Source organism: Vidua chalybeata, chromosome Z (assembly GCF_026979565.1).
Source record: "Vidua chalybeata isolate OUT-0048 chromosome Z, bVidCha1 merged haplotype, whole genome shotgun sequence".
In the NCBI taxonomy this organism is placed as follows: domain Eukaryota; kingdom Metazoa; phylum Chordata; class Aves; order Passeriformes; family Viduidae; genus Vidua; species Vidua chalybeata.
Genome location: NC_071570.1, coordinates 66,636,165 through 66,659,424, shown reverse-complemented (window position 1 = coordinate 66,659,424; position 23,260 = coordinate 66,636,165). Strand labels below are relative to the sequence as shown.

The 23,260-nt window shown below is 50.6% G+C and overlaps 2 protein-coding genes across 2 annotated transcripts; one reads left to right on the top strand and one right to left on the bottom strand.

Moving 5' to 3' along the window:
• Positions 1–206: 206 nt before the first annotated feature.
• Positions 207–9,909, bottom strand: LOC128782114 (serine/threonine-protein kinase PAK 3-like). Its single transcript, XM_053932275.1, is given in 9 exon segments — positions 207–650; positions 1,483–1,600; positions 2,371–2,480; positions 3,772–3,820; positions 4,613–4,676; positions 6,758–6,899; positions 7,475–7,603; positions 8,596–8,750; positions 9,720–9,909. Coding segments are annotated over 9 exon segments (1,068 nt in total). The 5' UTR covers positions 9,781–9,909; the 3' UTR covers positions 207–410.
• A 3,223-nt stretch (positions 9,910–13,132) lies between these two features.
• LOC128782285 (rootletin-like) lies at positions 13,133–22,522 on the top strand. The gene is made up of 11 exons (XM_053932542.1): positions 13,133–13,195; positions 13,550–13,653; positions 14,597–14,735; positions 14,888–15,048; positions 16,451–16,578; positions 16,775–16,929; positions 17,922–18,050; positions 18,626–18,767; positions 20,849–20,912; positions 21,705–21,753; positions 22,511–22,522. The coding sequence occupies exons 1-11, from the start codon at positions 13,133–13,135 to the stop codon at positions 22,520–22,522; spliced, it is 1,146 nt and encodes a 381-aa protein (XP_053788517.1).
• The last annotated feature ends 738 nt before the right edge of the window (positions 22,523–23,260 follow it).

The following is a 23,260-nucleotide window of genomic DNA, read 5'->3' as shown; positions in this document are numbered from 1 at the left end:
TGTCCACTTTGGGGCCGTATGGCTCTCTTCTCACCACCTCGGGTGCCATCCAGCAAGTGGTCCCAACCATCGACCTCCGTTTACTCTGCTCAGAGCTGAGAGGAGCACAGAGGCCAAAATCAGCTGAGGAGAAAAACAAACACTGCTTCAAGTAGGAAACCAAGGAAAAGGCTTCCTCAGTCTACATCTCAGAATGCAGTGCTGAATCGAGCTGGAAAAGCAGCTGGGCTCTCGTTCCTCAGGGCTGCAACCAAGGACATGGGCAATTGTCCACTTAGCAACCCCCCCCAGGATTCCCATCGTGGCTTTTCCTCAGGCACCGGAACGTTTACACTGTAACTCTCTCCCTTTGGAAGGAACACACACACAAACCAAAGTTACTCTTGCTACCTTCTTGCTCTCTAGACCACTCAGCCCCTTACAGCTGCGCCCTGGGCTCGCAGAGTGCTTCCTGCCCTCTCACCAGCACCACTGCTGGGCACCTGGCAGCCGCTCAAAAGCAGCCCCACACCGCCTCCCCGGAGCGCTGCGCCTGACCCAGAACACCCACCCAGCTTGACGGAGCCATTCCGGCCCAGAAGGATGTTGTCACTTTTGATGTCTCTGTGGATCACCTGGTTGGCATGAAGGAAAGCCAGGCCTTGCAGGCACTGGGAGAGAAAAAGAAACAGGAGGCCAAAAGTTAGCCTGATCTGATTTCATCACACCCAAAAGATTCACAGATCTCCTGAAGATTCACAGATCTCAAAGGAGCGGTGAGCGCTGGCCAGAGGAAGTGCTTGCTGCTGCAACACTAGGAGGAGAGCAGGATCTTTCCAAGGGAAGGCATATTAGTGCTTGAGAGGGAAACATCAGTCCTTGCTCAAGACTGTCCCCTGCAAAGCCAGTCAGAATAATCCCTGCTGCACTGGATGTGCTCTCCCTGTCTGGAGGACAAGCAATGGTTTGCCAAAAGAGAAAAAGTTCCTGCCTTGGGTACCAAGGGGATCACTGTTGGGTGGGAGGCTGGAGGACAAGGGTTATAGGGCTTCCTCGACAGCAGACTTGGAAGGAGCTCATTTGTCAGTTTTCAGTAGCAAGCAGCACGGCGGGTGCCGTGCCATCCTTTGAAGTTGGGACTGTGACGGATGAGTCTCTCTTTGGCTTTGCTGCTGGTTTAAAACTTGGACACCAGCACCTTTGCGCTTACAGGCAAAGAAGGCAATGCAGAAAGGGTTTGGGCAAAGGCTTGGAGAGGCAAAGTGCAGAACAGAAAATACAAATGAAAACGAGACAGGGAGTTCAACAATGGTATAGAAGAGTAAAGAACAGACTATAGTAAGGGCAGGGACACTGGCAGGCAGTTCACTCTGGATGCTCTTTCTTCTCCAAAGCATAAAAGCAACACAGAAAGAAAGCTCTGAACGTGGAATCACTCACTCTGCAGCGCTTTTGAGGGACGAGCCTGTCCAAGTCATCCCAAGCACAAGCAGGACCCCTTACCTCCCGACACACTGTTGCTATGTGTCCTACAGCCATCCTTTTCATGCTGACCACATCAGCTAAGGAGCCTCCATCCATATACTCCAACACCACCAGGACATCCTCATTGACAAGGTAGCTGCAAGATGAAAGCAACTGCGTGGAGCTGAATGTGCACAGCTGAATTGCCGGATGAAGAAAATACTACAGCTGAGTTTTGTTCCCAGGTCACTGGTAAATGAAGACGGAATCAAATGAAGACACACTCCACCTAGGCTATCCAGTGCTTGCCATCTGTGCCGTCTGAATGAGGAAGGCACATCTGTGGAAAAGGAGGCGGTTTAGGTGGCAAGCAGGGGAAAAGGGCAGTTTTGTGATGGCAAAGATTAATCTGGAAGCGGACACATCCCAGCAGCTGCTTCATCATCTTCATACACAAATTGCACCATTAAGTCCAGCACCAAGGAGGCACAGTCTTCTCAGCTTTTACTCAGGGCAGGTGGGTGTGCAGCATTGCCAACACCCTTTGGAAAACCTTGCAGAAAGGACAGTCACAAACAGGAAAAACAATTTCAAACCTAGCAAATTATGTCTCTCCTAGCCTAGTCTTTTGGCATGCAAGGCAATGGAAACCAGTGGGAACGGCGCAAGGGAAATCCTTTCTGTGATGCTTTCTCGGCACTTCTCCTCCAACACTTGGAAAAAATCACACCCCAAAAGAGCAAAACAATGTGCAGCGAGTGAACGTGCATGCTGCTGGCTTATTAAGAGAGCCAGGTTTCTGAGATTGATCTCCAAGCTATTTCTGCCAGGAAGCATTCATGGGGACAAAATGCAATCTCCTCCCATGCCTTGTGCAGGAGTAGATTGATGTTAATTGAAAGATCCACTTTCTGCCAGAATATTTACCTTTCTAGGTAGGTGACAATATTGGGGTTCTAATATTCCTTCATGTTCAGGATTTCCTTCAACACATCCTCGCAGCCCTGGTGCTGGAGATTAAGTTGCTTTATGGCCACCTACAATGACGTTGAAAAGCCATTAGGAGTGAACGTTACCAGAGCCTCTTTCTCCGTGCACTCACGGGCCTGGATGCCTTGTCACCTCGGTAGAAATGGACGCTAAACCATCAACCACAAAGCGCTAACAGCACTCTCTGCACCTGCAGACTTCTCAAACAGACTTTGTTTATCACTACTATTATCGTTCACACATGTTTTGCAAGCCAAAAGTAATTTTGCTCCTGTGAAGATAAATTGAAACCACTGGAAATACGTTAGCATTTCTAGGGGCTTTCACCAGCCTTTTGGAGATGGTTGCCATTCTTGATTGGGTGACAAAGGAAACACACACCTACATGATGGGGAACATGCTGTCCAAAAAAGAACTCCAAGGCAACTCAAAGTAAAGTTACAATCCTAGCACATCCTAGCTTCTTCAGTTTGGGTTTTGCAACTCCAAAGAACAATCTTGAACATGGTTTACACTGTGGAATTATTGTCATTTGTAATTATTTAGTGGCTTTAAGAATGAATAACCCTTTATGTGGTACCCTATGCATGCACGGCAGGTCATAAGCAGGGCTTCGGGCTTTCGGACACCTCCTCCACCTCCCTCCAAGTGCAGCTCCTGAGCGCAGCACTGCAGGGGGATAACGAACTACCAGAAAGATGCAGTTGTATTTGCTGAGAGCCAAAAACAAGAATTAAGGACTATGAACTTATCGCCCCAAAGAGCAGCGGGACTCTCCAAGACACCATGTCTTCAACACAGGATCAACACAAGGTTGTATTATTTAAGGCTCTTCATCAATTTCTTCTCATTGATCTGTGTGTGTGTGTGTGTGTGTGTGTGTGTGTGTGTGTGTGTGTGAACTAGGTTCCCTAGGACTGAAAGGCAAAACTATGCTCCAGGCAAGATCTCTCCTTCTTTAGGTCTTGCATTATATTTTCAAACTGAACCACGTGATGGGAAACAATGGGAAATCCTATCTGTGTCTGAACCTGGGCTTAAGAGGAATTGGGCTGGAATGACAGCTCTTGCCATCTGCTAATCTATGCATGTTTATCCAGGAAGTCCAAGCCAGCGTGTCCTTCTCTGAAAGACACCACCGCCATCCTTGCATTCATTCAGGTAGGGAGGGAGGACAAAGTCTGTCCCAAATGCATTTTGCAGCCTGCCTCTGGACAGGCTGCTTCTGTGGGACAGCCTTTGCAGCAAAGTCAGGCGGCCCAAAGCTTTGGCCATGGATCACATCACAAGGGAAAGCACTCAAGGGCTGCAAAATCTGAATGGGCTGTTGGCACTTACCGCTCGTCCTGTGGCAGCGTTGAAGGCCTTATAAATGGTTCCAAACCCCCTGGAAACAGAACAGTGGCAAGAACAGAGAAGTTGGTCAGTGCTGAGAAGCAAAAGGCAGCCCAGGCAGGAGCTCTCTGCTGCGTGCAGTGTCTCAAAACCACCGGGGTTTGTCTACTCTTCAGCCAAAAGCACAGCAGCCCAGCAGCCCTCTGCCACGCAGAGTGTCCAAGGGAAAAACTGGAAGAGAAAGGGCTGCTACAAATCTCAAATGTACACACTAGACTGTGCATGCGGGTGTTTCCTTCGCCTTTTCCTTCTTGCATCTGTGTCTGTGGTGTGCCTTTCCAGGCAATGAAACATACAGTCCTGCTGGGCCTTCTCACCACACTCTTTTAATCCTACCTGCCAAACTCAGGCAACACCACACAGCCTTTCTTATTTTCCTGACCGTGGAATGTTGTTTTCAGCAAAATACTACTAAGAAATGCTACTGACAGCTGCTATCTGACAGCTATCAGGTGGGGCGCTGCTCTCTCAGGTTCTTCTTCCTTCATGAGTGTGGCCAAATTACTTTGAATCGTACAAAACCATGTCTCCTGGGAAAATAGGCAAACTGGCGCCACATGTTTGAGGGACAGGAAGGCTTCCAGGTCCTGCTCCTTGAGGCAGGCAAGATGTCGTCAGCATCCAGTGATCTTTCATGATGCCTTGTACTGCCTCAGCACTGAGACAGGGACAGATTAAAGCCAGGGTCTGAAGATGCTTGCAGCTTGCCTGACTTCCCACGTGATATTGCAGCACCAAAATACCTGGCCCATGGTTCTGTAGAAGTAAGCGTGGCTGCACTCACCCACTGCCAATAGGTGTCCATCCAGTGTACTTCTTCTCTGGATCTCCCACCCTCACCACACGCCCTGAAAAAACAAAATGCAAGAAGCACACTTCAAAACAGAGATCCTGACTTCCGGGAGATCTGAAACCCAGCTCCACTCACATCAACAAGAACAACAACAGCAGCCCCAGCAAGACAGGCAGCTCTCTAGCACACCTGGCCTGCACAGAGCCTGATTCTCCACACTCCATTGAAGGGTTGCCTTGAGAGGAAACTAAGCCCATGGAAAAACCATCCGAGCAGACAGAGACCAGAAAAGAACAGGCACCAAGGCAAGTGGTTGTCATCCAGAAACAGGAAGGAGGGCTGAAAAATCAGGACACTTCATTTTCTTGGGAAGAAACACTCTCTTGTGAGATTCAACAAAAGCTTTCATACTTCCAAAGTTTCAATGCACCCTCAGATCTGGGATGAATTTTTATCAATTTTTTTCTGCTGTTTTTTCCAGAGCAGAAAGAATATTGCAAAGTGAATTCCGGGAGAGGAGGAGACCTTCTCTAACTCTCCGCAGATTGCCTAAAGAATGCCTTGACATTTTTAGAGAGCAGCAGCTCATGCTATAACCAAGAACAATGGCTCTAAGAATTAGGACCCTCTTCATTGATGAGCAGGCTAAGTTCTGAAGATGACTTTGCCCATTCCCCATTTAGTGAAGAACTACAAGTCCTTGTCCTCAGCCTGGCATGCAGCAGTCACTGGCACTGGACTCAGCCCCTTGAACACCACCCACGTGCCCCATCTTCCCAAATGGGCACAGCCCAGACGGGGAACAAGGACAGCGCCGCTCCTCAGGCGCTGCCGTGACACAGACACCTGCACAAATGAGATGCTGATCCTTTCATCAGTCCAGGCGAAGCTGCAGCAACGGGACGGCAGCTGCAACCTCACAGCTAAGGAAGGCTCCAGCCTCTGCAGTCACACCAGCTGTCAGTGGCAGGGCAGGTATGACAAAAAGCTCAGCAAAGCCCACGAATGGCCACTGACAGCCACTGTGAAGAAGCCAGAGCCAGACTGAGCCCCGTTACAAGCTGCTGACCTCACTCAAGACAGAACATGATTGTCTTTGACTTCAGACCCACGGAGCAGTAGATCAATCCACCTTTTTGTCCCAACAGCTGATGGCAGACGCTGAGTAAACCGGGCTCTGTTCTGTACCTGACCGGTTATTCTCTGACAGCACTGCACTGGCAGCTATTACCAGTTGCAAGAAGCAACTCAGTTGTACTGCAGAATCAGCAAGGCCTTGGTGTGCTTTCCTAGAGTACGATCTGTGCAGGGATTGAGGCCAATGCTTAGTATTCCAGGAGTATTTACCAGAGGGCAGTAGCAGTACAACGTGCCTGGTACCAGAGGAACATGCAGCAGAGGCTTCCTTCTTTGATGCATCTTCCTAAGCATACAACTAAGATATCACACAGGGACTGTAAAAAGAGTATCCTGTTTGCTTCTTTTGGGGCACTTTGAAAAGAACTCTTCCTCTCTGATTCCTCAAGATTCTTCTAAGAATATAATTTTTTAACTTTTAGGTCGTACTGAAAAGACCTCCTCCTCTATTACTTGTGCTGTCCCTTGATGTTCATTTCAAGGAGGTCAGGCTAACCAAAATGGAGGATTCTTATCAAAACCAACTGTAGAAGGAATAGGAGAAGTGCTAAGAGTCATAAAAACAACACCAGCATTAAACAAGCCCCACAGCCAATCAAATTCACTGATGTATTCTGTCTCCAATGACTGGTGACAAGTCAGGAATCTAAAGGGAATCTAGGAAGCCAACTGTTCTGATCAGTTTGGCCAGACTAGCACACACATGTTCACTTGGTCACTGGATAGGTTGCAGGCTACTGTGGCTCAGGACACAATCCCTGCTTTTGTCTTTATTGCACAGGGAAGCTCAGGCAAAGCCCACCCATGCCCAGCTGCCCTCAAAGGCAAAAGGAGCACCCCAAAGTGCTCCCTGGCTGCCTCCGAGCACAACAATGGCTTCTGTAGGGAGTCCAAAATGTCTGTCTGACACCAAAGCGAGGAAGAACATGTGCTACAGCTCATGTTGAGGTACACACTATAATACGCTGCTCGATCACACAAGAAATCCCCAGGACGTACTCAGCAGCTTCAGGAACTGCTTCTCTCTCTCCTGGCTTGAGAGGGTCGAACTGCTCACGCTCGGGTTTTCGGGCTGCAGAGAGGAGGCTTCTTCAGAGGATGCTGCTGCAGCGGCAGCTTTGATGGCAGATCCTGCGTCCATCTGGGACAAGAAATTTGTTTGTTCAGAAAGGTGCCTGGCAGAGATGCCCCAGACAGAGCATTTCAAAGGCAAGCCCTTAGGAACAGCACTGGTGTTAGGCTACAAGCTGAGCTGCCAACTCTTCCACCTCCAGTCAAACCCAAACGAGCAGTCAGAGACCACAGCTTGTCACAGTCAGCCGTAGTAGAGACTGCAAAAGGGAAAGAACAACTTCACACTTCACCCCGTTCTGAGGACTGCATTCACCATGGACAGGGACAACTTGTTCAGAATCTGTGTGGGTCACCATGCTCGCCTGAGCAAACCCCTCAAAAAACAAAGCGAGCACTAAGAGGCCAGCAGAAATACATTCAGAGGATTGCTGGCCCACCGGCCAAAGCACTAGCCCTGCTGTCCAGGGCAGCAGCTGAGATTCAGCAGCCCAGTAAGTGTCCTTCTGACCAGCTGCCATGGAGACCACAGAGCATGGCGGTCAGAGACATTGCCCCCATCCACCTGCTGCTCTGCAGGGGAAAGGCAGCAAGGGCGGAGACCACTTGTTGCATGACTGCAATGCCTCCTGCTCTTTCACTCACCTGCTTTTCTTCAGCTGGGCTGTACTGCAGCAGGACCTTATGCATCCTTTCCATTTCTTCTTTGTGCCTCTTCCCCATTGCCTTCATCTTCCTCTGAGCTTCCTGCAGCTCTGCCTGCAGCTTGATATTCTGTCAAGAGGAATCTTACTGGCATCTGCAATCTCACTGCAAAAGTTTCCTCTTTTGCAGTCTCAAAAGCACTTGTGTTCAGCCACTTCCTTCTGCTTCTCTACCCAGCTCTAACCCTTCCATCCTAGCTCTTCTGCCTGCTGCTCAGCACTGGAGCCTGCCAGGCTCTGTGCTTCCAGTGCCTGATGAGGGGAAGAGACACTTCCAGATGAAGTCCCAGCAATGCTCCCCAAAGAAAAAAAGCTTCATCCCTCCAACAACCCTCGTACCTGAAGAGTGCACACTAGTGACTTTGTGCCCTCCAGCACTCCTGCCCTAACAAGAAACGTAGGAGGAGGCCCAACATGTGTAAGGACAGGAGAGGTCACCTGCCTTCCCTGCTCTGATGGCTGCCTGTTTCCTGGCCCCCCTCTCTTCAGGATTTTTGTCTGTTCTCAGAGACTCTGGTCTCAAATTCCCCCTGCCCTTTGATCAAGGAAAAGCTGCAGATGGACTGCAGGACGAGGACGAGGCCAGCACCTCGATGACCCAGTCACAAGACAGGCCACCAGCTGAAATACCAGCAACAAGGGGCCTGTTGCAACTGCTTCAGGCTCAAAGGGAAGACTTCTGTCCACTGTGGAAGGACAGAAAGCAAGGAAGCCAGTTGCTGGGACTGCAGTTGGCAGCAAGGTCAGCAGCAGTCTGCTGCATGGCACGAGGCTGTGGGGAAGACGCTGCCCCTTCGCTGCCATGCTTTGGGTGGCAACCACCCAGCCTCCTGGGGAACTTGGCTTATGCCCATGCTGAACCTGTGGCTGCATATACTGTCCCCTGGGTCAGCATTGTCCTCTGGGTCTTCAAGTAGGAGCCCTTGAAGCCCTCTGCTGCCCAGCCCAGCAACGTGTAGCCTACAGCAGATGCTTGCGACCATGTCACATACTCAGGCTGCTCTTCTGCTAAGCCAGCCCTCCAAACTTGCCTGAAAACTTCAGGGATGTATTGTTTCTTACCAGTTCTTCCTTCACTTCCTCAGCAGATTGCCAGAGTCTCAGAGCCTTGCTGCACTGCTCTTCTGCCCAGCGGAGCTGTTGAGCCATGTCTTCACATTGCTGCTTGCTGAGAGATCTTACAGCCAGCAGCTCACGACGAAGGCCCCTCACATCCTCTGCAAACATGACACATGGCAAGTCAGAGACTACACAGGCAGAGGAATCTGCTGACCTTAAGCCCTTTCAGTTTCAGGCCAGGAGGAACCTGCCCTCAGCTCCTTCACTCCTCAGAAGCCCTGCAGACAGAGCTGGCTTTGGAGCAACTGCACTAGGCAGGGCGATCCCCAGAAACAAAGCGCACGAGGCGCTCACTGAGTGTCGCCTCCTTGGCCTGCGTGGCTGTGCGCACTTGGGCTTCCACACGGCTCCTGGCTATCTCCAGCTCTGATACGTGCTGCTGAGCCTCCAGCAGGCTGCTTTGCAGGCTCTCCTTCTCTGACCTATAAGTTGTGAAGATGAAGAGCAATTGTTCCTGGCACACAGGGGCAGTTTCTCCAGTATGATGTGCCTTAAGATCCCTACACCTTAGTATGGAAAACAGCTTGCATGGAAACTCAGGTACAGCAGGACAATTTTACCACTTCAAATAGCAAAGCAAGCCCCTTCAGGTGACTGGGCAGCCTTTCCTCATGATCTAGCCCAGCACAGAAAGCCCAGCTGAGTTTGAGCTCAGCGGACAAAGCTCAGATTGCTGTTGCCTGACTTATCACACACGGGTGGCTGTGCCCACAAAGTCTCTGCAAACGAGCAAAAGCCCAGCCTCTGCTCACAGCCCTGAGCTCATCAGCACTTCCAAGTCACTCTGCAGGGGGACAAAACAGTGTTCTCCTGGCCGACCCGTCAATGTTTCATGCTATCCATAGTGTACGTATAGGTACTTTCTTTGCCAGGCACTCTCTAAGTAAAAGGGACTGAAGGAATTCACCAAACGATATTATTGGAGTGAAACCTCCAGCTTCTAGCAACATGAGTAGGAAACCAGAACGAGGTTTTTATCTGAACAGGAACTGTGTAGGAAAAGGAGAGATGGACAGGTATCCTGCCATTTAAATCATTTGAATTTTGTGAACAAGAACATTTCCGACCTTGGCAAGCCTGGAGAGGAGGCACCGGTGCTCGGGGAGGCTTTGTGCCCAGCCAGCTCATGGCAGGACTGTGGAATCAAAACGCCTAAATCCTGCAGTGCATGGGAAGATTGCCTTCCCGGTCAGCCTGCGCTTAAGCTGTGCTGTGCCCGGGCGCTGTCCATTGCCCTGGCGCTGTGCCTTGCGGACGGTCAGTCCCGTTTGCGGCTCCGCGCTGCTTCGCAGCTGCCGGAGGCTCTCCCCCCTCACAGAGGGGCCCCGCCCCGCCCCAGGCGCCCCCTGGCGGCTGCCCCGCCCCGCCCGGCCCGCGCAGGGGCGCTCCCGTCCCATTCGCCCCCCAGCGGCAGCCGCCCCTCACTGCAGGCACGGGGGCGGGATCGGGCCCTGCTGCTCGTCCTGGCGCTCGGCTCCCTTTTCCAAGAGTGAACGCGGCTTGAAAGGAAGCCTTTCCCAACTGTGTCCCTCTGCTTTACTTTGAGGGGGCCGAAAGTCTCCCCTAGTGCGTCCATAAGTGCTGACGCAGGAAAAGGCCCATTTGTTCTCCCACCAGCTGCCAGTCCTGGCTTAAAAGCAGCGCCCAGCTCTGGAAGGAGAAACAGCCCGCAGCACAGTGGTGCCATCCCTGCCCAGCCGGAGCTCTCTGGCAGGGCAGCAGCAGCAGCAGCAGCAGCAGGGCTTGCCTTGGCTTCACCTGGGAAGCCAGAAGCCTCCATAAATCAGCAGGTTCCCAGGCTGCATCGGCTCCTGATGCTGGGTGAATCCTGCTAGCTCTGACTGCTTCCAAGAGGTTATAAAGGCAGCAGTATAGACATACATGCAGAGCAACCAGCGTCCAATACATGTGTAAAACTATGGGGGTTTGTGTGCTATTATGAGGGCTGTCATACTGATAGTGAGTGCCTCCTCCACAGCTTGTGTGCAGTACCATTGCTGGGCCACTTTCCTCCCCAAGCAGTCACCCCCAGCTTCGTTCTCTGGCTCTGTTGCATCTCAAAGCTCAGTTGCCCAAGCTCCTGTGTTCCAGCTCTCAGGCTGGAGCACCAACCCGTGCTGTTGCACATGAACAAATGGTCTGTCTCCAGTTCACTGTGCTGGCAGAAAGCACTTTTGCTAAGATGTAGGATGTAGAAAGTAGAGGAAAAAATTGGTTGGAAACTCTTGGGGTGGGGGCAGGCTGCTAGAGCTTTCTGTTGCTTTCATTTGAGGAAACAGCAGTGTTTTGTGAATGGTGGGCAGAAAACGGTATGCATAGCTCTGTGGACTGTTTTGTAAGCAGTGCATGCTTGAAACTACTCCCTGATCTCTAGCCCTGAGGAAATGAGGGTCACCCACCAACATTTTAAAGCTTTGGGATTAGGACACTAGTACAGTGCAAATGTGGTCTCTGTAGATGCAAAGGCATTCGTCATCTAATCAGTCATTTCTTGAGCATTGTCCTGACTTCCAGTCTGACACACAGAGGGAATTTGCATCAGGACAATATGCAGCCTGGAAGGAAGCTTCTGAACTTTGGAAGGCTTGTGGTTGCTCTGTTTTCCTGAGCCTGCCTTCCTAAGGTGTGCCCACCAGCTGAGCTATTTGGTCTCTGCCTCACAGTCTCCTCCTTTTTAGGTGGGACTTGCCCATTTTGCCACACTGGTTTCCTCCCCCCACCAGCTTCTCCGGTGTCCCACATTGGGATTTGATTTCCTTTTCCTTCTTTCTGTGTGTCCATTAGAGTCAGATCTCTGTGACTCCCAGATGTGTGCCCAAGAAAGCTGCCAGAAGTGAGTCACAGGCCTCAAAGGCTTCTTTGAGGTGCTGTGTGTGCAGCAGGTTGGTTACTTGACTTTTTCTCCCCACTTAGGTGTCATTCTTCCTTCAGCAAGCCCTACAATTTGCTGGTTGATGTCAGCTACCAGAGCGACTGGCTTTGCGCTGAAGGGCAAAGTGCCGAGCAGTTTGTGTGTGCTCCTGAACCCCGGAGCTGGGCCTGTGCTGTGTCCAAACAGAAGTGCAAGCGCTAAGAGGGGCTTGGTGGGAGCTTTTGTGGAGAATTGTTTACAGCAACCGTGTGGGACATGCTGCATGCAATTTACAAAAAGAAAGAGCAAGTCCAGGAAAGAGAGGAGAAAAAAGCTGCTTTAGCTGCAGGCTGCACAATGAGCTTCAATGTAGGCACTGACTGCTAAGGAACAATTTGCATCTTCTCAGCCAAGTTTCTAGTTCCTTAGTGGCAAAGCCGAGCAAAAGGTAGACACAGCCTAGGGTATTGGCCTGCAGTCTCGCTTGCTGTGCTAAAGAAGTGTTGCTCCTGGAGGGATTGGTTGTGAAAGAAAAATGCTCTCTGCTTGGGTGGACTTGTTCTGTGGGATTCCTCAGCACAAACAGATTTCTAACAGCACCTGGTTCATTTTCCCTTGTCCCCGGCAGGTCGCCTCAGACGTGGAAGGAATCAGGGGCACATTTTGGTGAGTGGGATGGGCACCCTTGACATTCCTGGTGTCTGAGGATTGGTGTGGAGAAAGCTGTGGCCTTGGCCTGTTGCAGTAGAGCGCCAGCCTGGCAGGCCGAAAGAAAGTCCACTAAGTCAATGTGTGCATGAACACTACCAAAAGGATTCCATCCATTTCCTCCTTTTCCACTGAAGAGGTTATAACTAATGAAAGTCAAGCTTTGCAGACAGGAGACTGCATGCTGATTGTAGGCAGGCTGAAACATCTCCTTCAGAAGCATATACAATCCCATCCAAACATTAGTCTCATTAGTGCACTTGAATTGAGTTTGAATGACTGAGCATCCCACTTGTCTCCAAATTCATGACTTCTGCTTAGGAGAGCTGAGGATAGAGCTCAGGAGAAATAAGGTTCTAAATGACAGGTTACTCCCTGTCCCTCACGCTGCTGCCTGTCTGCAGAGCACCTCCTCTGGCTTGCTCTCTTCCTCCGGAGCCTAAAGGGGAAGTGTCCTGTCAAAGGACAACAAACCTCCACGTGTTGTCAGTGCGGGGCCTGAGCATCCTGCACCAAGGAGTGGCAGCTTTGGTTGGTTCAGTGCAAAGCTTTGGTGCAGTGCAGAGCTGCAAGGTTGTGAGCAGGCAGCACTTGCCCTTTGTGGCTGAAGATGCTGTGGGCTGGAGTCCTGCCATGACCTAGCTCTTCAGCCCAGCCACTGACCCGTGGGAAATGGGATCTGAACTTTCACATGCAGGCACCATTTTCCTGGCATTCTCACAGGGACTGGGAACTTCCCTTGCCGTGAGATAAGCAGAAGCATGATGTCCCTTAGTGCTACTGGTGCAAAAGTCAGCCCCTTTGTGCACAGAGCCTGTGCAGGCTCCCTGTTGTCAGCAGAGGGAGAGGTCCCAAGGCGCAGTTCACCGCCTTGTGGGGTACGGAGGAGCCACTGTTGCCTGCAGGGACCTACCCCTCTCCATGCCCTGTCTAGGTAGCTACAGTCACTGCTTCGACTACAGCCTTAACTTTGACATGACCCAAGTTTGTTGAGAAGAATCCTGAGCTGCTCTGCATGGCAGAGACAAGGTCTGTCTGTGAAGGGCTGGAATGCAGTTCCTATTGGTTGCTCTCCAAGGCCTGAAATCCTGAGGGGAAGCCAGCTGACCAGAGCTGAGCAGGGAAGTATTCCCTGCTTCTACTCGGATACTTCCAGAGCAACTCAAGGGTTAGTTAGGACATAAACACCACCTAAACACCACCTAAACAGCCCCACACACAACAGATTTTGCCTTCAGATGAGCTGTGTCTCTGCTTGCTGCTTCTACCAGCTCTCAGGAGCCAACTTCCCTGCTCCTTATTGCTGGTTTGTGGTTTTTCCCTGCCCATTCCTTGCAGGTCCCTCAAGGAGAGGTCCTTGCCAGTCAGGACTCCTCGGTCCAGGCAGGAAAGGCGGAGCGGCAGGAGAGCACGGATAGAGTGCGCGGCGCTCAGGAGTTCAGGTATGTGTTAAGCTTTCTCGCTTTTTCTGAGCAGGAGTGGGTGTTGCTGGGCTTTCGGAGGCCCAGGGTCGAAGAGCAAATTTGGCTTTCTCATAGTTTGACTTGCTCAGCACAGCCAGGAGAAGGCAGCCCAGGGCAGGTCTGGCTGCCGACCGACCTAGAGCACAGCTGCCTCCTGGGACTCACTTCTCGAACCTTGACTAAAAGCATTCTGAACTAGATGAGAGTAAGAACAAGGGAGGTTCAGGCTGAGCTTAAGGAAAGCAAAGCATTGACCTGGAAAGACAATCATGCAGCAGAACAAGTGCCTCAGAGAGCATGTACAGATTCCACCCCTTGAAATTTGGAAGCCCCAGGTGGATAGAGCCTTGAGCAGCCTGTCCAGATGCTGACCCCAATTGCTTGGAGCTGAAGACTAGGCTAGAGGCTTCCTGGGGTCTCTGCCAGCCTAAACCATCTTGGGATCCTTTGATTATTGAATTGGAAAATCGTACCCACCACCTCCCCAAGCTGCAACTTGCAGGCTCTTTCCTTGTTTCACTAGTGAAAGCAAGAGTAATTGTGGGACTACTCATTTGGACTTACCAAGAGGGTCTTAGCCGAAGAAAAGCTTTTGCAAGTCCAGTATCCACTGTATGGGAAAGGAGCGTTAGACTTAGCAGGCAGGAAGCTGTTACGCTGAGAGTACCTGAGCTTTCTGCAAATGTTCTGTGGCTTCTGGAAGCTTGTTTGACTTCCTCAGTGGCGACTCTTTCACCTGCACGAATGACAAAGAGAGATGCTGGTCTAGAGAGGGAATTGCAACATTCTCCTGAGGTGGAAGTAGAGGGCTGTTGGAAGGCCCCGAGACTGCCTTATGTGGGGCATGGTATGTAGGTTTGGCTGGTTTTGCAAGGAGACTGTGTTGCAATTAAAGGCTTCTTTGTCCATCCCCTTGTTGTAGATGGAAGCAGTTGGCTGCATTTGAGAGAAAGCACCACTCCTCACTAGAGAGGGCGTTTGAAGTGGCGGCACAGACAGCGGAGGAATCACAGCCTCAGAGGGATCTGCTGAAGGAAGCAGTTCCTCTGGCAGCGCCAAAGGTACGCTCACCTTAATCCTAGGCAGCACCTGTGGGAGAGGGATTGGTCCTAGCCAGGCCCCCCTGAATGCTGCTTCTGGCAGCAAGCTAAGAGCGAGACTGTGTTGTTGTTGTTGTTGTTCCTCTTGAAAAATGGTGCCCCCCCACTTCCAGGTTTGCCGCCCGCAGCGGCCAGCCCACAGGGGTCTGGAGAAGCTGTCCCAGGTGTGCAGAGAGAAGGCAGTGCTGGCGCAAGAGAACGCTGCCCTGGAAGCCCAATTGGCAGCCACGGAGCGGGACCTACGAGGCGTTTCCAAGCAGCTGGCAGAGGCCAGGTAAAGGCAGGGAGGGGACATGATTGAAGGTCTGTAATTACAAAGGTGGTGAGCATTATGTCAGGATTTACTGCCTCCTGTGTGCTCTCCTGATGTTTCTCAGACAGGGAAGCAAAGAGCTATGAGAAAAAAGTAAAGGATACTGTGATCTGAATGTTATTTTTCTGCCAGCTCAAGCTCTCCAAGCTCTTCTGGGTGCCTGCTTGGGACCTCTTGCATATTCCTGTGAAAAGTGCAAAGCAAACCAACTTGGCACTGAATTGAGTACCAAGGAAACCATGCAGATGTTTCCTGAAACTGGAAGTTTCCCTCTGGTTTTGCTTTCTCTTTCGGTGCATCTGAACATCAATTTTTCCTTGCTAAGTAGTTTGACATGGGATTTTCAGAATTCAAGGCTCTTACATGGGAATGTTGTGAGTAGGGTGCTGATGCTTCAGCTGAAGATGGAAGGTCATGCTGGAAAAAAATCTTGATACTCTTCAGAGCTCACTCTTGAGGAGTATAATGCAGGACCTAGAGTAGCTTAATAGCAGCAGCAGCAGCAGCAGCAGCAGCAGCAGCAGAAGCAGCAGCAGCAGCAGGGAAGGGTCTTGTGACTTCTCAACAGTCTCTAGGGATTCTTGCTGAGCATGGATACTTGCCCACTTGTCCACCCACCTCTGTAACCTCTGTCAAGGTCCCTTTGGCTGGTCCCTCTTCCTTTTTAAAGAGTGCCAAGTCATTTGGGCACTACTGGCTTAATTAGCCATAAATAAAGGTCAAAATTGTTCTTCTTCACAAAATTCAAATGATTTAAATGGCAGGATACCTGTCCATCTCTCCTTTTCCTACACAGTTCCTGTTCAGATAAAAACCTCGTTCTGGTTTCCTACTCATGTTGCTAGAAGCTGGAGGTTTCACTCCAATAATATCGTTTGGTGAATTCCTTCAGTCCCTTTTACTTAGAGAGTGCCTGGCAAAGAAAGTACCTATACGTACACTATGGATAGCATGAAACATTGACGGGTCGGCCAGGAGAACACTGTTTTGTCCCCCTGCAGAGTGACTTGGAAGTGCTGATGAGCTCAGGGCTGTGAGCAGAGGCTGGGCTTTTGCTCGTTTGCAGAGACTTTGTGGGCACAGCCACCCGTGTGTGATAAGTCAGGCAACAGCAATCTGAGCTTTGTCCGCTGAGCTCAAACTCAGCTGGGCTTTCTGTGCTGGGCTAGATCATGAGGAAAGGCTGCCCAGTCACCTGAAGGGGCTTGCTTTGCTATTTGAAGTGGTAAAATTGTCCTGCTGTACCTGAGTTTCCATGCAAGCTGTTTTCCATACTAAGGTGTAGGGATCTTAAGGCACATCATACTGGAGAAACTGCCCCTGTGTGCCAGGAACAATTGCTCTTCATCTTCACAACTTATAGGTCAGAGAAGGAGAGCCTGCAAAGCAGCCTGCTGGAGGCTCAGCAGCACGTATCAGAGCTGGAGATAGCCAGGAGCCGTGTGGAAGCCCAAGTGCGCACAGCCACGCAGGCCAAGGAGGCGACACTCAGTGAGCGCCTCGTGCGCTTTGTTTCTGGGGATCGCCCTGCCTAGTGCAGTTGCTCCAAAGCCAGCTCTGTCTGCAGGGCTTCTGAGGAGTGAAGGAGCTGAGGGCAGGTTCCTCCTGGCCTGAAACTGAAAGGGCTTAAGGTCAGCAGATTCCTCTGCCTGTGTAGTCTCTGACTTGCCATGTGTCATGTTTGCAGAGGATGTGAGGGGCCTTCGTCGTGAGCTGCTGGCTGTAAGATCTCTCAGCAAGCAGCAATGTGAAGACATGGCTCAACAGCTCCGCTGGGCAGAAGAGCAGTGCAGCAAGGCTCTGAGACTCTGGCAATCTGCTGAGGAAGTGAAGGAAGAACTGGTAAGAAACAATACATCCCTGAAGTTTTCAGGCAAGTTTGGAGGGCTGGCTTAGCAGAAGAGCAGCCTGAGTATGTGACATGGTCGCAAGCATCTGCTGTAGGCTACACGTTGCTGGGCTGGGCAGCAGAGGGCTTCAAGGGCTCCTACTTGAAGACCCAGAGGACAATGCTGACCCAGGGGACAGTATATGCAGCCACAGGTTCAGCATGGGCATAAGCCAAGTTCCCCAGGAGGCTGGGTGGTTGCCACCCAAAGCATGGCAGCGAAGGGGCAGCGTCTTCCCCACAGCCTCGTGCCATGCAGCAGACTGCTGCTGACCTTGCTGCCAACTGCAGTCCCAGCAACTGGCTTCCTTGCTTTCTGTCCTTCCACAGTGGACAGAAGTCTTCCCTTTGAGCCTGAAGCAGTTGCAACAGGCCCCTTGTTGCTGGTATTTCAGCTGGTGGCCTGTCTTGTGACTGGGTCATCGAGGTGCTGGCCTCGTCCTCGTCCTGCAGTCCATCTGCAGCTTTTCCTTGATCAAAGGGCAGGGGGAATTTGAGACCAGAGTCTCTGAGAACAGACAAAAATCCTGAAGAGAGGGGGGCCAGGAAACAGGCAGCCATCAGAGCAGGGAAGGCAGGTGACCTCTCCTGTCCTTACACATGTTGGGCCTCCTCCTACGTTTCTTGTTAGGGCAGGAGTGCTGGAGGGCACAAAGTCACTAGTGTGCACTCTTCAGGTACGAGGGTTGTTGGAGGGATGAAGCTTTTTTTCTTTGGGGAGCATTGCTGGGACTTCATCTGGAAGTGTCTCTTCCCCTCATCAGGCACTGGAAGCACAGAGCCTGGCAGGCTCCAGTGCTGAGCAGCAGGCAGAAGAGCTAGGATGGAAGGGTTAGAGCTGGGTAGAGAAGCAGAAGGAAGTGGCTGAACACAAGTGCTTTTGAGACTGCAAAAGAGGAAACTTTTGCAGTGAGATTGCAGATGCCAGTAAGATTCCTCTTGACAGAATATCAAGCTGCAGGCAGAGCTGCAGGAAGCTCAGAGGAAGATGAAGGCAATGGGGAAGAGGCACAAAGAAGAAATGGAAAGGATGCATAAGGTCCTGCTGCAGTACAGCCCAGCTGAAGAAAAGCAGGTGAGTGAAAGAGCAGGAGGCATTGCAGTCATGCAACAAGTGGTCTCCGCCCTTGCTGCCTTTCCCCTGCAGAGCAGCAGGTGGATGGGGGCAATGTCTCTGACCGCCATGCTCTGTGGTCTCCATGGCAGCTGGTCAGAAGGACACTTACTGGGCTGCTGAATCTCAGCTGCTGCCCTGGACAGCAGGGCTAGTGCTTTGGCCGGTGGGCCAGCAATCCTCTGAATGTATTTCTGCTGGCCTCTTAGTGCTCGCTTTGTTTTTTGAGGGGTTTGCTCAGGCGAGCATGGTGACCCACACAGATTCTGAACAAGTTGTCCCTGTCCATGGTGAATGCAGTCCTCAGAACGGGGTGAAGTGTGAAGTTGTTCTTTCCCTTTTGCAGTCTCTACTACGGCTGACTGTGACAAGCTGTGGTCTCTGACTGCTCGTTTGGGTTTGACTGGAGGTGGAAGAGTTGGCAGCTCAGCTTGTAGCCTAACACCAGTGCTGTTCCTAAGGGCTTGCCTTTGAAATGCTCTGTCTGGGGCATCTCTGCCAGGCACCTTTCTGAACAAACAAATTTCTTGTCCCAGATGGACGCAGGATCTGCCATCAAAGCTGCCGCTGCAGCAGCATCCTCTGAAGAAGCCTCCTCTCTGCAGCCCGAAAACCCGAGCGTGAGCAGTTCGACCCTCTCAAGCCAGGAGAGAGAGAAGCAGTTCCTGAAGCTGCTGAGTACGTCCTGGGGATTTCTTGTGTGATCGAGCAGCGTATTATAGTGTGTACCTCAACATGAGCTGTAGCACATGTTCTTCCTCGCTTTGGTGTCAGACAGACATTTTGGACTCCCTACAGAAGCCATTGTTGTGCTCGGAGGCAGCCAGGGAGCACTTTGGGGTGCTCCTTTTGCCTTTGAGGGCAGCTGGGCATGGGTGGGCTTTGCCTGAGCTTCCCTGTGCAATAAAGACAAAAGCAGGGATTGTGTCCTGAGCCACAGTAGCCTGCAACCTATCCAGTGACCAAGTGAACATGTGTGTGCTAGTCTGGCCAAACTGATCAGAACAGTTGGCTTCCTAGATTCCCTTTAGATTCCTGACTTGTCACCAGTCATTGGAGACAGAATACATCAGTGAATTTGATTGGCTGTGGGGCTTGTTTAATGCTGGTGTTGTTTTTATGACTCTTAGCACTTCTCCTATTCCTTCTACAGTTGGTTTTGATAAGAATCCTCCATTTTGGTTAGCCTGACCTCCTTGAAATGAACATCAAGGGACAGCACAAGTAATAGAGGAGGAGGTCTTTTCAGTACGACCTAAAAGTTAAAAAATTATATTCTTAGAAGAATCTTGAGGAATCAGAGAGGAAGAGTTCTTTTCAAAGTGCCCCAAAAGAAGCAAACAGGATACTCTTTTTACAGTCCCTGTGTGATATCTTAGTTGTATGCTTAGGAAGATGCATCAAAGAAGGAAGCCTCTGCTGCATGTTCCTCTGGTACCAGGCACGTTGTACTGCTACTGCCCTCTGGTAAATACTCCTGGAATACTAAGCATTGGCCTCAATCCCTGCACAGATCGTACTCTAGGAAAGCACACCAAGGCCTTGCTGATTCTGCAGTACAACTGAGTTGCTTCTTGCAACTGGTAATAGCTGCCAGTGCAGTGCTGTCAGAGAATAACCGGTCAGGTACAGAACAGAGCCCGGTTTACTCAGCGTCTGCCATCAGCTGTTGGGACAAAAAGGTGGATTGATCTACTGCTCCGTGGGTCTGAAGTCAAAGACAATCATGTTCTGTCTTGAGTGAGGTCAGCAGCTTGTAACGGGGCTCAGTCTGGCTCTGGCTTCTTCACAGTGGCTGTCAGTGGCCATTCGTGGGCTTTGCTGAGCTTTTTGTCATACCTGCCCTGCCACTGACAGCTGGTGTGACTGCAGAGGCTGGAGCCTTCCTTAGCTGTGAGGTTGCAGCTGCCGTCCCGTTGCTGCAGCTTCGCCTGGACTGATGAAAGGATCAGCATCTCATTTGTGCAGGTGTCTGTGTCACGGCAGCGCCTGAGGAGCGGCGCTGTCCTTGTTCCCCGTCTGGGCTGTGCCCATTTGGGAAGATGGGGCACGTGGGTGGTGTTCAAGGGGCTGAGTCCAGTGCCAGTGACTGCTGCATGCCAGGCTGAGGACAAGGACTTGTAGTTCTTCACTAAATGGGGAATGGGCAAAGTCATCTTCAGAACTTAGCCTGCTCATCAATGAAGAGGGTCCTAATTCTTAGAGCCATTGTTCTTGGTTATAGCATGAGCTGCTGCTCTCTAAAAATGTCAAGGCATTCTTTAGGCAATCTGCGGAGAGTTAGAGAAGGTCTCCTCCTCTCCCGGAATTCACTTTGCAATATTCTTTCTGCTCTGGAAAAAACAGCAGAAAAAAATTGATAAAAATTCATCCCAGATCTGAGGGTGCATTGAAACTTTGGAAGTATGAAAGCTTTTGTTGAATCTCACAAGAGAGTGTTTCTTCCCAAGAAAATGAAGTGTCCTGATTTTTCAGCCCTCCTTCCTGTTTCTGGATGACAACCACTTGCCTTGGTGCCTGTTCTTTTCTGGTCTCTGTCTGCTCGGATGGTTTTTCCATGGGCTTAGTTTCCTCTCAAGGCAACCCTTCAATGGAGTGTGGAGAATCAGGCTCTGTGCAGGCCAGGTGTGCTAGAGAGCTGCCTGTCTTGCTGGGGCTGCTGTTGTTGTTCTTGTTGATGTGAGTGGAGCTGGGTTTCAGATCTCCCGGAAGTCAGGATCTCTGTTTTGAAGTGTGCTTCTTGCATTTTGTTTTTTCAGGGCGTGTGGTGAGGGTGGGAGATCCAGAGAAGAAGTACACTGGATGGACACCTATTGGCAGTGGGTGAGTGCAGCCACGCTTACTTCTACAGAACCATGGGCCAGGTATTTTGGTGCTGCAATATCACGTGGGAAGTCAGGCAAGCTGCAAGCATCTTCAGACCCTGGCTTTAATCTGTCCCTGTCTCAGTGCTGAGGCAGTACAAGGCATCATGAAAGATCACTGGATGCTGACGACATCTTGCCTGCCTCAAGGAGCAGGACCTGGAAGCCTTCCTGTCCCTCAAACATGTGGCGCCAGTTTGCCTATTTTCCCAGGAGACATGGTTTTGTACGATTCAAAGTAATTTGGCCACACTCATGAAGGAAGAAGAACCTGAGAGAGCAGCGCCCCACCTGATAGCTGTCAGATAGCAGCTGTCAGTAGCATTTCTTAGTAGTATTTTGCTGAAAACAACATTCCACGGTCAGGAAAATAAGAAAGGCTGTGTGGTGTTGCCTGAGTTTGGCAGGTAGGATTAAAAGAGTGTGGTGAGAAGGCCCAGCAGGACTGTATGTTTCATTGCCTGGAAAGGCACACCACAGACACAGATGCAAGAAGGAAAAGGCGAAGGAAACACCCGCATGCACAGTCTAGTGTGTACATTTGAGATTTGTAGCAGCCCTTTCTCTTCCAGTTTTTCCCTTGGACACTCTGCGTGGCAGAGGGCTGCTGGGCTGCTGTGCTTTTGGCTGAAGAGTAGACAAACCCCGGTGGTTTTGAGACACTGCACGCAGCAGAGAGCTCCTGCCTGGGCTGCCTTTTGCTTCTCAGCACTGACCAACTTCTCTGTTCTTGCCACTGTTCTGTTTCCAGGGGGTTTGGAACCATTTATAAGGCCTTCAACGCTGCCACAGGACGAGCGGTAAGTGCCAACAGCCCATTCAGATTTTGCAGCCCTTGAGTGCTTTCCCTTGTGATGTGATCCATGGCCAAAGCTTTGGGCCGCCTGACTTTGCTGCAAAGGCTGTCCCACAGAAGCAGCCTGTCCAGAGGCAGGCTGCAAAATGCATTTGGGACAGACTTTGTCCTCCCTCCCTACCTGAATGAATGCAAGGATGGCGGTGGTGTCTTTCAGAGAAGGACACGCTGGCTTGGACTTCCTGGATAAACATGCATAGATTAGCAGATGGCAAGAGCTGTCATTCCAGCCCAATTCCTCTTAAGCCCAGGTTCAGACACAGATAGGATTTCCCATTGTTTCCCATCACGTGGTTCAGTTTGAAAATATAATGCAAGACCTAAAGAAGGAGAGATCTTGCCTGGAGCATAGTTTTGCCTTTCAGTCCTAGGGAACCTAGTTCACACACACACACACACACACACACACACACACACACACACACAGATCAATGAGAAGAAATTGATGAAGAGCCTTAAATAATACAACCTTGTGTTGATCCTGTGTTGAAGACATGGTGTCTTGGAGAGTCCCGCTGCTCTTTGGGGCGATAAGTTCATAGTCCTTAATTCTTGTTTTTGGCTCTCAGCAAATACAACTGCATCTTTCTGGTAGTTCGTTATCCCCCTGCAGTGCTGCGCTCAGGAGCTGCACTTGGAGGGAGGTGGAGGAGGTGTCCGAAAGCCCGAAGCCCTGCTTATGACCTGCCGTGCATGCATAGGGTACCACATAAAGGGTTATTCATTCTTAAAGCCACTAAATAATTACAAATGACAATAATTCCACAGTGTAAACCATGTTCAAGATTGTTCTTTGGAGTTGCAAAACCCAAACTGAAGAAGCTAGGATGTGCTAGGATTGTAACTTTACTTTGAGTTGCCTTGGAGTTCTTTTTTGGACAGCATGTTCCCCATCATGTAGGTGTGTGTTTCCTTTGTCACCCAATCAAGAATGGCAACCATCTCCAAAAGGCTGGTGAAAACCCCTAGAAATGCTAACGTATTTCCAGTGGTTTCAATTTATCTTCACAGGAGCAAAATTACTTTTGGCTTGCAAAACATGTGTGAACGATAATAGTAGTGATAAACAAAGTCTGTTTGAGAAGTCTGCAGGTGCAGAGAGTGCTGTTAGCGCTTTGTGGTTGATGGTTTAGCGTCCATTTCTACCGAGGTGGCATTCTACTGGGTATTGCTGTATTGGTTTCACCTTATCTCTTATTTTCCCCTATAACACCTGTGTCTGGACCCCTGATCATGGTCACTTGTATGTGTGGCGTTTGAGCAAATACAACCTACTTTGGACTGCACAACAAGTGTCCAATCTCTTGAGTCTCTTTATCTCGCTTTTGATCGCGCTCTCTAAACAGCTCTGTCTGTATCAAACGAACCCACAAAGGTGTTTGTTGCTTCTCTTCGGCTGCTCCCGAAAGCACCTGGCCAGCGCCCCGGGAAAGAGGAGTTGGGCAAAAACA

Excerpts from the sequence above, each read along its gene's own strand:
- LOC128782285 (XM_053932542.1), top strand. The coding sequence starts at position 13,133 with ATGCCCTGTCTAGGTAGCTACAGTCACTGCTTCGACTACAGCCTTAAC. Across the intron at positions 13,196-13,549 it reads TTAACTTTGACATGACCCAA|GTCCCTCAAGGAGAGGTCCT; the intron begins GTTTGTTGAGAA and ends CATTCCTTGCAG. Across the intron at positions 15,049-16,450 it reads AAGCAGCTGGCAGAGGCCAG|GTCAGAGAAGGAGAGCCTGC; the intron begins GTAAAGGCAGGG and ends CACAACTTATAG.